The sequence below is a fragment of the Petaurus breviceps genome, unplaced genomic scaffold (genome assembly GCF_028583685.1).
Source record: "Petaurus breviceps papuanus isolate PSGF00001 unplaced genomic scaffold, PetGlider_PUasm1.0 370, whole genome shotgun sequence".
Lineage (NCBI taxonomy): Eukaryota > Metazoa > Chordata > Mammalia > Diprotodontia > Petauridae > Petaurus > Petaurus breviceps.
This window is the reverse complement of record NW_027186297.1, coordinates 358326-371855: the sequence shown is the minus strand read 5'-3', so window position 1 is coordinate 371855 and position 13530 is coordinate 358326. Positions and strand designations below refer to the sequence as shown.

Below are 13530 nucleotides of genomic sequence, written 5' to 3'. Positions count from 1 at the left end.
GGTCCAGACACTCCCAGGATTGCTTTTCACAACATCCCAGCAAACCCAGAACTGAGCAAGCTGCTGTGGGTTCTAAAGTTTCCAGCATTCCTGGGAGCTTCCAGGGCACCGAGCCCCTGTGAAATGGTTGGCAGGTAGTGTCTCACACATCGATCTTCTGACAGGCTCTGTGTCGTTGCTCAAGACCAGACCCGTGTTGCGTGTTTTACAAGGGGGATTCTCTCCCTTCTGGGCACGTCAGGAGACAGCCCCAAAGCTTTGTGGGATGAATGGCCCAATAAAAGTCTGCCGTTTAGATGTGAAAAGGAACTCACTGGAAACTTGGTCAAATGAAAGGATTAATTCTTCAAGCTGGAGGGCTGTCTTTAGGATGAAGTCTTTGGAGCTGAAGTGAAGAGCTCCTCCAGCCAGCTTGGGGGGGTCCAGGGCAGAACCTGGCTTCCTCCCTGCTCCCCTGTGCCTTCCAGTCTGGGGCTGCAGCATGTGGCAGGGGAATGTGGACAGAGGAAGGAGAGCAGGCCTGTTAGGTGTTGTGTTTGTTATCCAGGCTGTTTTGTGGGTGTGGATCCTTTGGGTTTGGGTTTGGGACGTGGCTACCAGAGAACAGTGCCCTCTTGCTTGCCTCATAACCAGTGAAATGAAGGTACTGAGCTCTTGCCCCTTGTTCCTGCCCTAGTCTGGGTCTGGCTCGGTGGAGAGGCAACCTGGCAAGTTTGAAGTCCTCTTTAGAACTGGCTTTCTGTGCTTTACAAAGGCAGACTGCTTGGGAGGCAGGCAGCCCAGGGATCATCATCCCCATTTTACAAAGGATAAAACAGGCCCAGAAGGAAATGGCTTGCTTATGGTGATAGAGCTTATAGTAAATATCAGAACCTGAGTGCTTTTGGCACTGTACCACATCCCTGTGAAGGCTTCCCAAAGGTTCAATGAATGCCCGCAGGTGGCTGATCCCCTATGGGTGCCTTTGGGCTGTGGAGTCAAAGACCATCCTGCTGCTGAGAGACAGTTGACGAGAACAGTGAGTGCTCAGTGGTCCCCTTCTGGAGGCCAAGGGCCCATTGGGAGTGGACAAGGAAGGCGGTTTGAGAGGCTTTGGGGTGACCCCAAGCAGGTCAGCCAATGTCTCTCGGGCTTCGCTTCCTTCTCTATCAAGTGGTGGCTAGAGGCGCAAGATTAATACATCTACCTCCCTCATATGACTGTGTAAGAAAAGTGCTTTGCACAAAAAGAAGAAAGCTCAGTAATGAATAAGCATCCAATCAGTCCTCAGCGCCCAGGTTAGATGGAGGAGCCAGCCATCAAAAGAGTGAAGGCTGCCCATTGACTGGGAAGCCAAGGCCAGCCTTTGACACAAACGAGATCTGGAAACAGAAAGCAGGGAAGGTCTGCCTTTGGGTCCCTGGGCTGCTATTTCCCCCCACTCAGAACCTCAGGAGTCTCCTCACCGTGTCTGCTTATGATCCCAGCTCCCTGGTCCCAAAGTGACAGTATGTGGGCATGCAGAGACAGCTTTGCATTTGAGGACCCATCACTGAGGGCAGTATGTGGCCCAGACCTGCCATTGTCCTCACGTCTTCAGTGCTTTCCTAACTACTCACCAGTCACCCTTTTCCTTGGGCTTCTTTTGGGGGCTTGGCTTTGTCAGCTTCAGCTTGGCTGCTTGCCAGTGGCTTCTCACTGGTGACAGACGGGCCCAGTGGGAGGCTCATGGATGTGGGAAGGGGAAGAGGGCAGAGTGACCTGCTCCCAAGCAGCAAGGAGTGCAAGGCCTATGGAGGAGGGGCTGCTCGAGCCTTTTCATTCCTACTGAGGAGAGCCTACTCACATCTGTTAAAAAAGAAATCCAGTTTCAGGGCCCTGGATACAGTAGTTGTCAGCACTGCCTGTTTGTAAGCATCTCCTGAGACACTGTTGGACTGCACTAGGATGCAAGCTTTCATGATGAAATTGTGAAAAGGTTAGGTTGTCCTTGGTGTTCATGCACCAGGGACTGGCCCCTGGAGGCCAAGGCCTGGGCTCCAGGCAAGTCAACCTCTCTTCTGCTCCACACCAACGTGAGGGCATTAGCCACTGTGGTCCTGGAGATAAGGTTCTAAGGTTACCATATACTTATCCAATTCTGACTTTCAGACAAAGAGTTTGGCCCAGTGCAAAGGGCACTTGGACACTATTTAGGGACTGGGACTCTTGTCCCTTAAAAAAAATGAAGCTTCCCTTCAAATAGGGAGTGTGACAGGTGTGCTCTGTGGTGCTCAGAATCTGTCAATCATCTCTCTCTCCACTGTCAGGCCTAATAGATGTTAATTTTGCCCCCTCAGGGTTTTGTAAGAAAGGTCTGGGAAATATTGAATAGGAGAGGCATAATAAGCTGTGGTTTGTTTTGACTTTTAAGCTATATCCAGCCTGGCTCTGATGGAGACAGGATGGATGGCTGTGGACTTCGTGTCCATTCTGAGCAGACTCCTAATTCCTGATGTGAGTGCAGGACACCTTCACCGTCTGGCCCAGAGGGAGAGCCAGCCTGCAGCCTTACAGAGAAGGGGATCCCTGATCTTGTGCCTGGCTCCTGCGGGTAGGAGGGAGAACTGGAGGTGGCTCGTTTCCCTTAAGGCTTGGCTTCCAGGAGTTCTGTGGGGAGGGGGGCCTTGCTGGGTCTCAGACCCCTGGATACAGGGGCAATCCCACTGTCCACTCAGCATGGAGGAGGGATTGAGGCTGTGGCCAGTTGTGATCTGTCCCAGGCTGGGTAAACTGGAGGTAGAGATAGGTGCCCCAAGACCCATTTCTGTGTGGGGACCACCAGAGGAATGTGTTTATTGATCGTTTTTCTTTGGGATTTAAATTTGTTTAGTCCAAGATTGTAGAGGAAAATTCAATGAGCAGCCCTTAGGTTATCCAGATTTCCCATTCTGCAGAGGACATGGGGCAGATGTCAGGATGATTCAGGCAGGTCCATTCCCCTCCCTGGGGAGTTTGCTTATGGGGCTGTGCTCTCTGAGCTCTCCTCAAGACCGTAATCCCATGTAGAAAAGAGCCTGTCAGAGTCTCGTCCTTCTGTGGCCAAAGGACTTACATAGACTTGGAGCAAACGCTTTGTGATCACTGATGGGTGCTGAGATGCTGCAAACCTCTGAGTGTCAAGGCTGTGATGGTCAGCACTGCTGGGGCCCAGCTGGAGGTGTCACCCTCATCACCTGGTGTTCACACCTGTGCAGTCCACAGGAGCCCCAGATCATCTGTGAGTCTGCCTGGCATCTGCCTCGAAGAGTCGCAAGTGTGGGCTTCTGCTCAGCCTAGGGCTGCTAGAGGTGAGCTGCTGTCCTGCCTTCCTGCTTGGAATGAGCAAGAGCTTGCTAAAGGTTTGTGCTGTTGTAGCCCCAGCCTCCTGGAAGGGGGACTGGCTGGTTCTGGGCCAAAGAGCTTGGCTGGGAATCCCCTCTCTGACACTGGTCACCTGTGCAGCCTCAGGAAGGCTCTCAGCCTCCAGGGCTCTGTTTCCTGCTCTATAGAAACGAGGGGGCTAAGCCAGGAGGCCTCCAGGTCTCTTACAGCCCTGGATCTACAGACTTAGGGTTAATTCAAGAGCTGAAGCCAAGCTGGATATTGCTTTACGTCTATTCCTCTTCTCTGTAACATGTCATGAAGATTCCTCCTTAGCAGAATTTCTGACAGTCTCAAGACAGGACTTGCCATGACCCCATCCCCACCAGGAAATGAGGGAGTGCTCTGCTGGTGCTGAAATTCTGAATCTAGTATGACCAGTGAAAATGGACCAAGAGGCAAGGAGTCCAACCAGCTCATTGGTCAAAGAGCGTCAGGACCTCAGGGGGTTCCCGTGCTCATGGGGGACAAGAAATCGCTCTGTCCCTCAGAGTCTGAATCAGCAGGAGCAAGATCAAGAATCAGTATTCTGGTGCTAGCTAGAGCTCTGGTGCTGAGGATGCTTTGGAGACTATCTGTTATGACTAGCATGTAAAGAGAAGACACTTGCAATTCAACGTGTTTTAGATGGATAACCTCAAATGTCGAGAACTGGAGAGAAATGGAGAATGTGATCTTTAATTCTTGTGGTCAACATTTCTGTGACTTGGAAACAGTGACAGTTTGACATGGCAGATAAAAGGAGGCTGGGCTCACTAAATATCTCCCCAAACAACCAAGATGTTGTTAAACCCTGAGAGTAAAGCAGAAGCAACTATCTATTCTGAAGAATCTCCATGTTTTCACAGGTCAGTTCTGTTAGTGAAGTGTATGGCCCTAAGGTAAGATGGCCAGGACACCCAACATCCTGGCATACTAAATCCAGCTGGCTTCATTTTCTCCACTAGGGAGTTTGTTACAAAAAAAAAAAGTTTAAAAGTTGTAGAAAAAAGGACCCAAGGAGCCACCTTGACACAATGCGAACAAGGGAAAAGAAGGGGAAAGGTGGACAGGATGTGAAGAATTACTCCCTGGGCATATGCCACGGTCAGTGGAGTCCAAGTCATGCTCGTTCATCTCTGAGGGAGGAGGCAATTTGTACTGATGGACCCAGAGGTGGGAGAAAGATTCAAGAGGGCAGGAGAAGGACTGGTCCATAAAACCTGGCAAAACAAGCCCCAACAAGCATTGCTGGGGAGAGATGTGACCAGGATGGGAGGCAGGCCAGTCAGGTAGCAAGCCCAGGTGGGAAGAGTGTAAGTGCAAGAGGAGGGTGTAGTGTGTTGGCTGGATCCCATGAGGAAGACTGCATGGCCTAGGGGGGAGGCGGGGGGGGGGGGCAGAGCCCCTCCCCTCCAAGAGCTGAAAGAGGCCCCATGAGATAATTAGGTCCTTTCTAGCCCTAACAGTCAGATTCTAAGAATCAGAGGTCACTCCTAGTTCCCGCTGGCCCAAAAAGCAGTTTCAGATTGTGTGATGTTAAGCACTGAAGTCCTAGATCTTGCTAACCAGCACTTTCTGTGTTGGCCTGGAGAACACTGTTCTGGAGTTGGCTGCGAAAGTCTGAGATCACCTTGGAACAATCTCAGCAGCTGTGGATGTGGGTATCTAGTGCAGCCCGTGGATTTTTGACTGTCTGATTTTTTAAAGAAGGCTTTTGAAAAGATCTCAGTTAGAAAAGTGCTATGATCCTCATTGAAATTCTGAGGGAAGTGAAATCTTTCTAAGAAGTCCTTTGCTGCTGGTTGAGCACCTGGGCCTTGCCTGCTGAGCACCCCACTTGTGACTTGAGGGCATTATCAGGAGGGCCCGTTGTTAGGCAGACCAGCACAGAATGAGCATGAGAACCAAGTCCTTGTTATGAGGTTACCAATGAACCAAATACTACATCACGTAATATAAATAAATCTGCATTGATCAGAATCAGGTGCCTTAACAGAATCAGACGGAACCCCCCGATTCTACCCTGACTATCCAAGACCCGCTCATCGCCAGCTTTTGGATGCTTGGCAAACTCTGAAATACTGTTTCAAAAACCAATAGAAATGTGGCGCTCCAGCTGTCTGGATCATGACTGATTTCCATGTTCTAGGATTAAAGCACAGCTGACTTTTGTGCAAAGTCTTTTTGCTCCCATCTATCATTAATATTTCTGTTGGCTTTAAATATTCTGGAAAAAGTTCTGTCTTTAAAAACAACAACTAAAAGCTCAATACATATCCCTGTAGATTTCTTGCAGCAGAGGGTGCAGGGCGGCGTCAGACTCAGTCTTTTTGATGACTTGTACGAGCTGAGCGTGCTCCGTGACCAGCTGCCGAAGGTCTGCCATCTTCTGCAGCAGCTTGGGGAAGAGGAAGGCATCGTCGGGGTGATTGTTCTGCAGGTGAAGCTGGAGCACGTGCACGATGCTCTCCTGCATTCTCTCGATGTGTCCCACGTTCAGGAGGCCCGGCCGATCTAGTCTCAGAGGGAGAAAGAGCACCTTTAGAGCTGGCGAGCCAGTGAGCCTCCCCAGGCCCCCTGGGCTCCATGCACTGAAGGGCTCTGAGGGCAGGAACCCCTTGTGGAATTAAAAAACAACAGCAGCCTTCTGAATCAAAACCCTAGAGTGGGACCAGCTTATACTTGGATTTGTGCAGGACCTCTCTGAAGAATATGCCTCTCGCTGCACCAAGAATTTGATCTGTGGGGCCACTGATAAGATAAAACTGAAAAGTAATTTTTTTTAAAAAGAGAGAGAAATGAGAGTCAGGAGCAAAATCAGCCACTGTGAACCAAGAAAAGCATTGAGAGCTGGAATGTGCAGGAGTGGGTGAGCTCTGAGGGCCCTCAACGACCTGGGCTGGATCCCATACACCTAGCAGAATCAGGACTCCCAGCAGGGTCTGTGACTGGGACCCAGGTCTAGCACTCAGGGCTGTCACTGGAGCCAAGGTAAGTTAGGCTGATGCCTGGGGAATGTGTCTACACGGCAGCAGGAGCCAGCAGTCTGAGTCCTCTCTCTGACACCCGTAGTGGGACCCAGGAAATCTCATAACCATAAGCCTTACTGCAGGTGTTTGCATGGCCCACAGCACGGGGATTTTGCAAGGAAAAGTGGATGGCCTATAAGCAATAAAGCATCATACAAAAATGAGATGTTGCCTTTTAAAAAGGCACATTGCTAATTCAGTATTTTGTAGTCCATAGCCATGGAAATATTCAGTCCACCCAAGGGCTTGAAAACTGTACTTAGTGTGGAGGAATCAAAGATAAAAATGAAATGGGCCCTGCCCTCAAGGAGCTTACATCTAAGACAATGAGAACAGAAATGAATATATTCACAAATAAAAACCCACTTAATTTTGTGGGTGTATGTGGGGGAGCAGGAAGGGCCTCAAGAAGAATGGGTCACCTGGACAGCTTCAAAGGAAACAAGGAATTGTAGGAGGTAGAAATAAGGTTGGAGAGCATTCCTAGTATGGGGGTGGCCCCAGCTTCCCTCCAGATGTCTGAACCAGGCCTAGGGAGGAGAGGATTCGTTACCACCTGGGACTCTCTTAAGGAAGAGTGCTGGGATCCTCAGCTTCTCCATCTCCTGAAGGGCTAGGGAAGGTCAGCCCAAGTGTTTGGTTCCTCTCTACAGGGTTCCTTTGGGGACAACCTCTGCCGGCCCTAGGCAGGGCTATTTTAAGGTGTATGAGCAAGCCAAGCATTTGGTGACAGGATAGCCAACTTCCCTGCAGGGCAGGGAGGCCCACATTTATCTCCCCAAGAATTCGAGCCTCCCATTGAACACCATGAAAGTACATCAGCATTTAACTGTTGTCAGCAGCAGAAAGCAGCAGCGTCTAAGGAGAGAAACAGCTTTGCCCCAGACTGTTGTGTTAGAATGCGGATAGCCCCCCTCTACAAGGAAAGATGAGAAGACTGAGGGCTCACAGGGTCTCAGAGCCCCTCAGACTGACTGCTCTGACCAGGAAAACAAAATCAAAAACTTACCTAACTGAATTATGTCTTTACACTTGGAAAGATAAAGCAGCTCAAGTCAGCCGGGCTGGGAGCAACAAATGGGTGTGTTATAAGCTGGTGAAGCTGGGAGAACAAAATTAACCCATGGGGCCAGGACTCTCCATACCCAGTGACGCCACACCCATCGGCATCTGCTACACCATGGCTATCACTTTGTGATAGCAAAATAATGGGAAAGGATGGGGGAAAAGGAAAGGTTCAGGCACTGTGCAAAGCAGAGACAGGGCCTGCCCTCCAGGGGCTTCCATTCCAGTCAAGGGAGGACAGACAGCTGGTCAATAAATTGTGAGATGGCAAGATGTATGTCATGTAAAAATGCAAAGCCAAGCCAGAAAGACCTTTTACAATGCTACAAATTAGAGAGTTGGTCCAAAAGTTGGGCTTTTGTTGTTTGGGCAGTCAGGGGAGGCCACAGTGCATGGTGCTTCAAGAAGACTCATTGCCCTGGGTTCAAATCCACCCTCAGACACTTACTAAATTTGGGAAGTCACTTAGCCCTATTTATAAGAAAACATACCCAGGAGAAGAGATCAGAAGCAAACAGGCTTAAAAAAAATTTTTTTTTGGTTAATATGCTCTCAGAAAACCAAAAACCTTGTGAACAATTCCGTTTACATATGATCTTACTTTTGAATTGTGGTTATTGAAATGTCTCTTGGTGGTTATTAAGTGCAGCTTTTTCAATGTCCCAAGGAAGGTTTAAAAAAAGGGTATATTTTCCGTTGTACCATCCCCAAGATTTTAAGCCCATCACATAACTTTTAAAACTACTCACCTCCACAGCAAATTATAGCAGCCACAAAAAGGGAAATGTCGCTATCATCCAGTTCCAAGGCATTGAATTTCATTGCGAAATCAAATTTAGGTTCCATGATGTCACAAAATGGCTTTCTTAAACTTTTCAGGAACTCGCGGGTTATGAAGCCGTTGCCATAGGCCACCAACATCCCGTCTTTGTTCATTACAGACGACAACATTGCGAATATGGCTTCGTAGACCCCGTACTTTAGCAAAGTCACCTGGTCGTTCAGGTCCAGCGCGGCGAAGCCGGGGATGGATTTGGCAAACTCCGTCAGCTCCGTGACGGTCTCCACCGAGGTGCACTGGCAGCAGTGAAATATCCGCACCTCCGCTTCCTTGTTCTGGATCCCGTCGGCCACCAGCTTGGCCACGAGCGTCTTCTCCGCCATGCACAGGGTTTCCATGTCATGTATGACAAAAGGCTGCAGAAGAAGATACCAAAACAACTGCTTTTTAAGCGGTTTGTCCAGGCGCTGATACAGCCGGTTGTGACGCGCCGACTGGAGCCCAGCTGGGGAGAAGCCCTGGATATAGTGTGGTGGGGGGCCCTGAAGGACTGGGGGGAGAAAAAGCGAAGCAGGGAACGAGGATTCGGCAGACTGGAAGGAAGCGCTGAGGGCTGAAAGCCTGTCAGGACTCCTGGTTTCCAGCCTGGGCTCTGGGATTTGTACAGTTTCCTCATCAGTGAAATGGGGACAGAACTCAGCTAATATACCCCCAAGGAGCTGAGACAGTGCACGTGAAATTCTTGGTGAAGACTCAATGTGCTTGAAATGTAGCGGGGGAGAGGGACTGTGGTGCAGTGGGTGGAAGGCCTGGGTTCAAGTCCTGCCTCTGTGACCTGGTTGTCCTAGTCTGAGACTTCTCTGGCATCTCTCCCAGACCCCAGGAAGCTCATCATCCTTCAAGAGCCCATCAGCCTGGGCTCCCTCTCCTCTGCCCCTCTGATTGCAGGCGGAGCCATGAATGCCCACTTCAACTTAAGGACTGACCCAGCTGCACCACTCTGGGACTTCTCTGACGGGCTTTCCTACAGCTCCCCCTTAGCAGGACCTCCTCCTCCTCTCTGCCGCCCCTCCCCCCACTTTCCAGCTCTCTTTGGTGGGTTGCACCCGCCCCCTCCCTTTAGGTTGTAAGCTTTTTGAGGGCAGGGACTGTCTTCCCTGTTTTGTATTTGTACCCTCAGTCCTTGGCACATAGCAGGCCCTTAATAAATGGCTCCTAATTGACTCTGACTTAACTTCTCAATGCTCATGCAACTTGCTAAGTTGTAGCTGAGTCCGCTATCTGCGCTGGTGGAGTTTCCCCCCAGGGAGTCCTCATCAGAACGTGTAGAGTATTGAGCAAGCCAGTCTGGCTGCTCATCACAGTGTTGCTCATCGTGTCTGACCCTTCATGACCCCATTTGGAGTTTTCTTGGCAAAGACACTGGGGCGGTTTGCCGTGCCCTCCTCCAGTGGATCCGGCTTGTCAGGCAATCAGAGGGTAAGTGACTCGCACAGCGCGGAAGCGTCTGAATTTGAACTCAGATCTCCTTGACTCCAGGCCCAGTGCTCTATTCACTGAAAGCTGCCTTTCCTAGGTGAATAGTGGGAAGGAATTTGGAATGGCGGTCTGGGGCTGGGTTGGGGCACTTAACATGACCAAGGGGATGATGGCAGTAGTCGCTGTTTCCCTTAAATCTGCCCCAATGCAGTCTCTGAATTCCTTGGATTTATCCAGGGAGTGTTCTGATTTATGAAGCAATGAAACCACCAAAATCCTCAGAGATGACACTGGTCTTGATTGTTTCACTGCTGGGACATGTCCACACAGATCTCAAGCCCTCGCTACCCCCACCTCTCATCAGGTAGTCTTCGTGTGGAACTCCTACTTGCGAGGGTCCTAGGGCCAGCCTCTCGGGAATAAAAAGGCCTCTCATACGACATGCACAGAACCCCAGAAGGCCTTTACTCCAGGCCTTTCTCTGTAGAATCTGTTCAGAACCCATCTTCCTTTCACAAGGACTCCAAGAACCCGAGCTCACCCCAGGCCGTGCAGATGTGTTATTCAAATATTAAAACAACTGCGGGCATCCATCCGTGACTTTGCAAAGTGGTCTCCCTTGCTCCTCACAACCTGTTACTATCCCCTTTTTATAGATGAGGAAGCAGAGTCAGAGGTAGAGTGACCTGGCAGGGTCACACAGTTGGTATCCGAGGCAGGATTTGCCTGTGGGCCTTCCTGACTGTAGCTGCCTTCATCATCATCCATGCCTGACTGTTGTGTGGGCCTCGTTAGTCATGCACAGCCTGCCAGGGGCCCTCTGCACTGGGCGTCAGCAGAGCCTTCGTCTTGCCCCTCGTTTCTCACTGGGTGACTAGCCACCTCCTTTCTCTTGACCCTAGTTCTTCTAGGTCTGCTATGTGCTCACAGCCTGCCCACACTCATCATTGTCCTTCTGTGTGATCTTCGCTTTTTATTCTTCAGAGACCCCCCCCCCGCCCAGTAAGCCATTGATACTTAAAAGGGCCTTCGTTTTGAGGGGAAGTTTAGGGGAAGATTTGCAGCTTCCAGAAGGTGATCCAGGCTGCTCTTGTCCTCCAGAGAATCCAAGGCTCTCCTTGGTCATTTGGATTGTCTGCCACGAATGTATGTACTCAGGCAAAAGCCCTATGGGCTGCCCATCCAACACAGGGGTTCTTAACCTGGGTTCTGGGACCTTTTTAAAAAATATTTTGAGAGGGCAGAGCCAAGATGGCAGAGTGAAGGCAGGGACTCACCAGAACTCTGCCAAGTTCCCTTCCAGACAACTTTAAAATAATGCCTCAAAATGAATTCTGCAGAGGTAAAGCCAACAAAATGACAGGGTGAAACAATTTTCCAGCCCGAGACAACGTAAAAGGTCGGCAGGAAAAGTCTGTCTCCGTGGGGCGAGAGTTCCTCACAGGCCAAGCCCCAGCAAGCCAGCAGCAAACCTTGAGGGTGACTGAATCAGTAGCAGCAGCTTTGGGGCTCCCACCCACAGATGGTAAGGGACCTTCTGCCAGACCTGGGCGCAGGACTTTGTTGCATTGCCCACATGTGAGTCCTGGTCACAGTCACAGAATGAGGAGGAGCACTGACACGCCAGAGCATGTGACTCTGGGTGAGTAGGGATCCTGGTCACAGTTCCGGGGCAGAACAGACCAGAGCACAGGCTGGGAGAGCAGTGGCCATACCTCTCCTTCGATCATGCCACCTTGAATGACCTAAAATCCTAAAGACCTACACAACTAGCTCTGAAAACAGCCACGCAGCAAGCCTGAAGGAGCAGAACCCAACTTTAACATAAAATCAAGTCAAGGAATAGGTTGGGAAAAAATGAGCAAATGCAAATGCAAATGCAAAAAAAAAAAAAAAAAAAAAAAACTGACCACAGAAAGTTACTGTGGTGACAAGGAAGAAGAAGTTACTATGGTGTTACTATACTATGGTGTTACTATACTATTTACTAGGAAGAAAGTTATTATGGTGACAAACTCAGAAGAAGACAACAAAGTCAAAAAAGCTATACCCAAAGACTCAAAGAAAAAAATGAATTGGTCTCAAACCAAAGGGAATTTCTGGAAGAGCGCAAAAAGGATTTCAGAATCAAACAAGAGGTAGAGGAAAACAAATGATTGTGGTGCAAGAAAATCATGAAAAGAGAGTAAATGACTTGGTGAAAGAGGCACCCATATCCACACCCACAACCACACACACACACCTGAAGAAAAAACACTTTAAAACAACAGAATAGGTCAAATGACAAAATAAGTTTAAAATGCACTAAATAGAACTCCTTAAAAAGCAGAATTTGCCAAATGGAGACAGAGTTATAAACATTCACCAAAGAAAGAACTCCTAAAAAAGCAGAATTGGCCAAATAGAAAAAATGATACAAAAACTCGCCGAAGAAAATAATTCCTCAAAAATTAGAATTGGGTGAATTGAACTCTACTAGACACCAAGAAACAATAAAACAAAACCAAAAGAATAAGAAAGTAGAAGAAAATATGAAACAACTCATTGGAAAAACAACTGACCAGGAAAATAGATTGAGGTGATATCATTTAAGAATTATTGGACTACTTAAAAGCCATGATTTTTTTTTAAAGACAACATCCTATTTCATAAAATTATCAAGGAAATATCCTAGATATCCTAGAACTAGAGAGTAAAATAGAAATTGAAGAGTCTGCCAATCACTTCCTGAAAAAGACCCCAAAATGAAAACTCCCAGGAATATGATAGTCAAAATCTAGAACTTCCAGATCAAGGAGAAAATATTGCAAGCAGCCAGAAAGAAACAATTAAAACATTGTGGAGTCACAGTCAGGATAACACAAGATGTAGGAGCTTCTACATTAAAGGATCAGAGAACTTAGAATATAATATTCTGGAGGGCAAAGGAGCTAGGATTACAATCAAGAATTATTTACCCAGCAAAATTGAATATAATCCTTCAGGGGAGAAAATGAACATTCAATTGAAATAGAGGATTTTCAAACATTCCTGAGGAGAAAACCAAAGCTGAATAAAAAATTTGACTTTCAAATACAAGATTCAAGAGAAGTATAAAAAGGTAAACAGGAAAGAGAAATCATAAGGGACTTAATAAGGTTAAACTGTTTACATTCCTATGTGGGAATATGATACTTGTAATTCTTAAGAACTTAATCATTATGATGTCAGAAGAAATATACAAAGACAGAAGGCACAGAAGTGAGTTGACTGATGGGATGATAGCTAAAAAAATAAAATTAAGGGGTCAGAAAGAGGGATGCACTGGGAGAAGGGGGAAGGGAGAGACAGAAGGGGGTAAATTATCCCACATAAAAGAGCTACAAAAGAGTTTGTACAGTGGACGGAAGATGGGAGGGTGGGAGTGGGGGGTCAATGCTTGAACTTTACTCTCATCAGAACTGGCTCAAAGAGGGAATAATATACACACTTAGCTGGGTATAAAAATCCATCTTACTCTGGGGGAGGTCAGAAGCAAACAATTTGGAGAAGGGAGAGGGTAAAAGGAGACAGACAGACAGACAGACAGATAGCTAGAGGAGAGAGAGAGGGGAAGAGAGAGAGAGAGACAGAGAGAGAGACAGAGACAGAGAGACCCAGAGACAGACAGAGACAGAGACAGAGACAGAGAGAGAGAGACACAGAGAGAGAGAGACAGAGAGAGACAGAGAGACAGAGAGACAGAGAGAGACAGAGAGACAGAGAGAGACAGAGAGACCCAGAGACAGAGAGACAGAGACAGAGACAGAGACAGAGAGAGAGAGAGAGAGAGAG

At 48.3% G+C, this 13530-nt stretch overlaps 1 protein-coding gene across 4 annotated transcripts in view; it reads right to left on the bottom strand.

Annotated features, from left to right (window-relative positions):
• Positions 1 to 4033: 4033 nt before the first annotated feature.
• PPARA (peroxisome proliferator activated receptor alpha) overlaps positions 4034 to 13530 on the bottom strand; it is a 56484-nt gene continuing 46987 nt past the window's right edge. For 3 of the 4 annotated variants that reach the window (XM_069099308.1, XM_069099307.1, XM_069099309.1), the window contains exons 6-7: positions 8207 to 8654; positions 4034 to 5877 (exon numbers count right to left, since the gene is read on the bottom strand). In XM_069099308.1, the coding sequence (XP_068955409.1) occupies positions 5630 to 5877; positions 8207 to 8654 (696 nt within the window). In that variant the 3' untranslated portion in view covers positions 4034 to 5629. Of the gene's footprint in view, positions 5883 to 8206; positions 8655 to 13530 lie in introns of all 4 variants that reach the window. The other variant, XM_069099310.1, reaches the window with a different exon arrangement.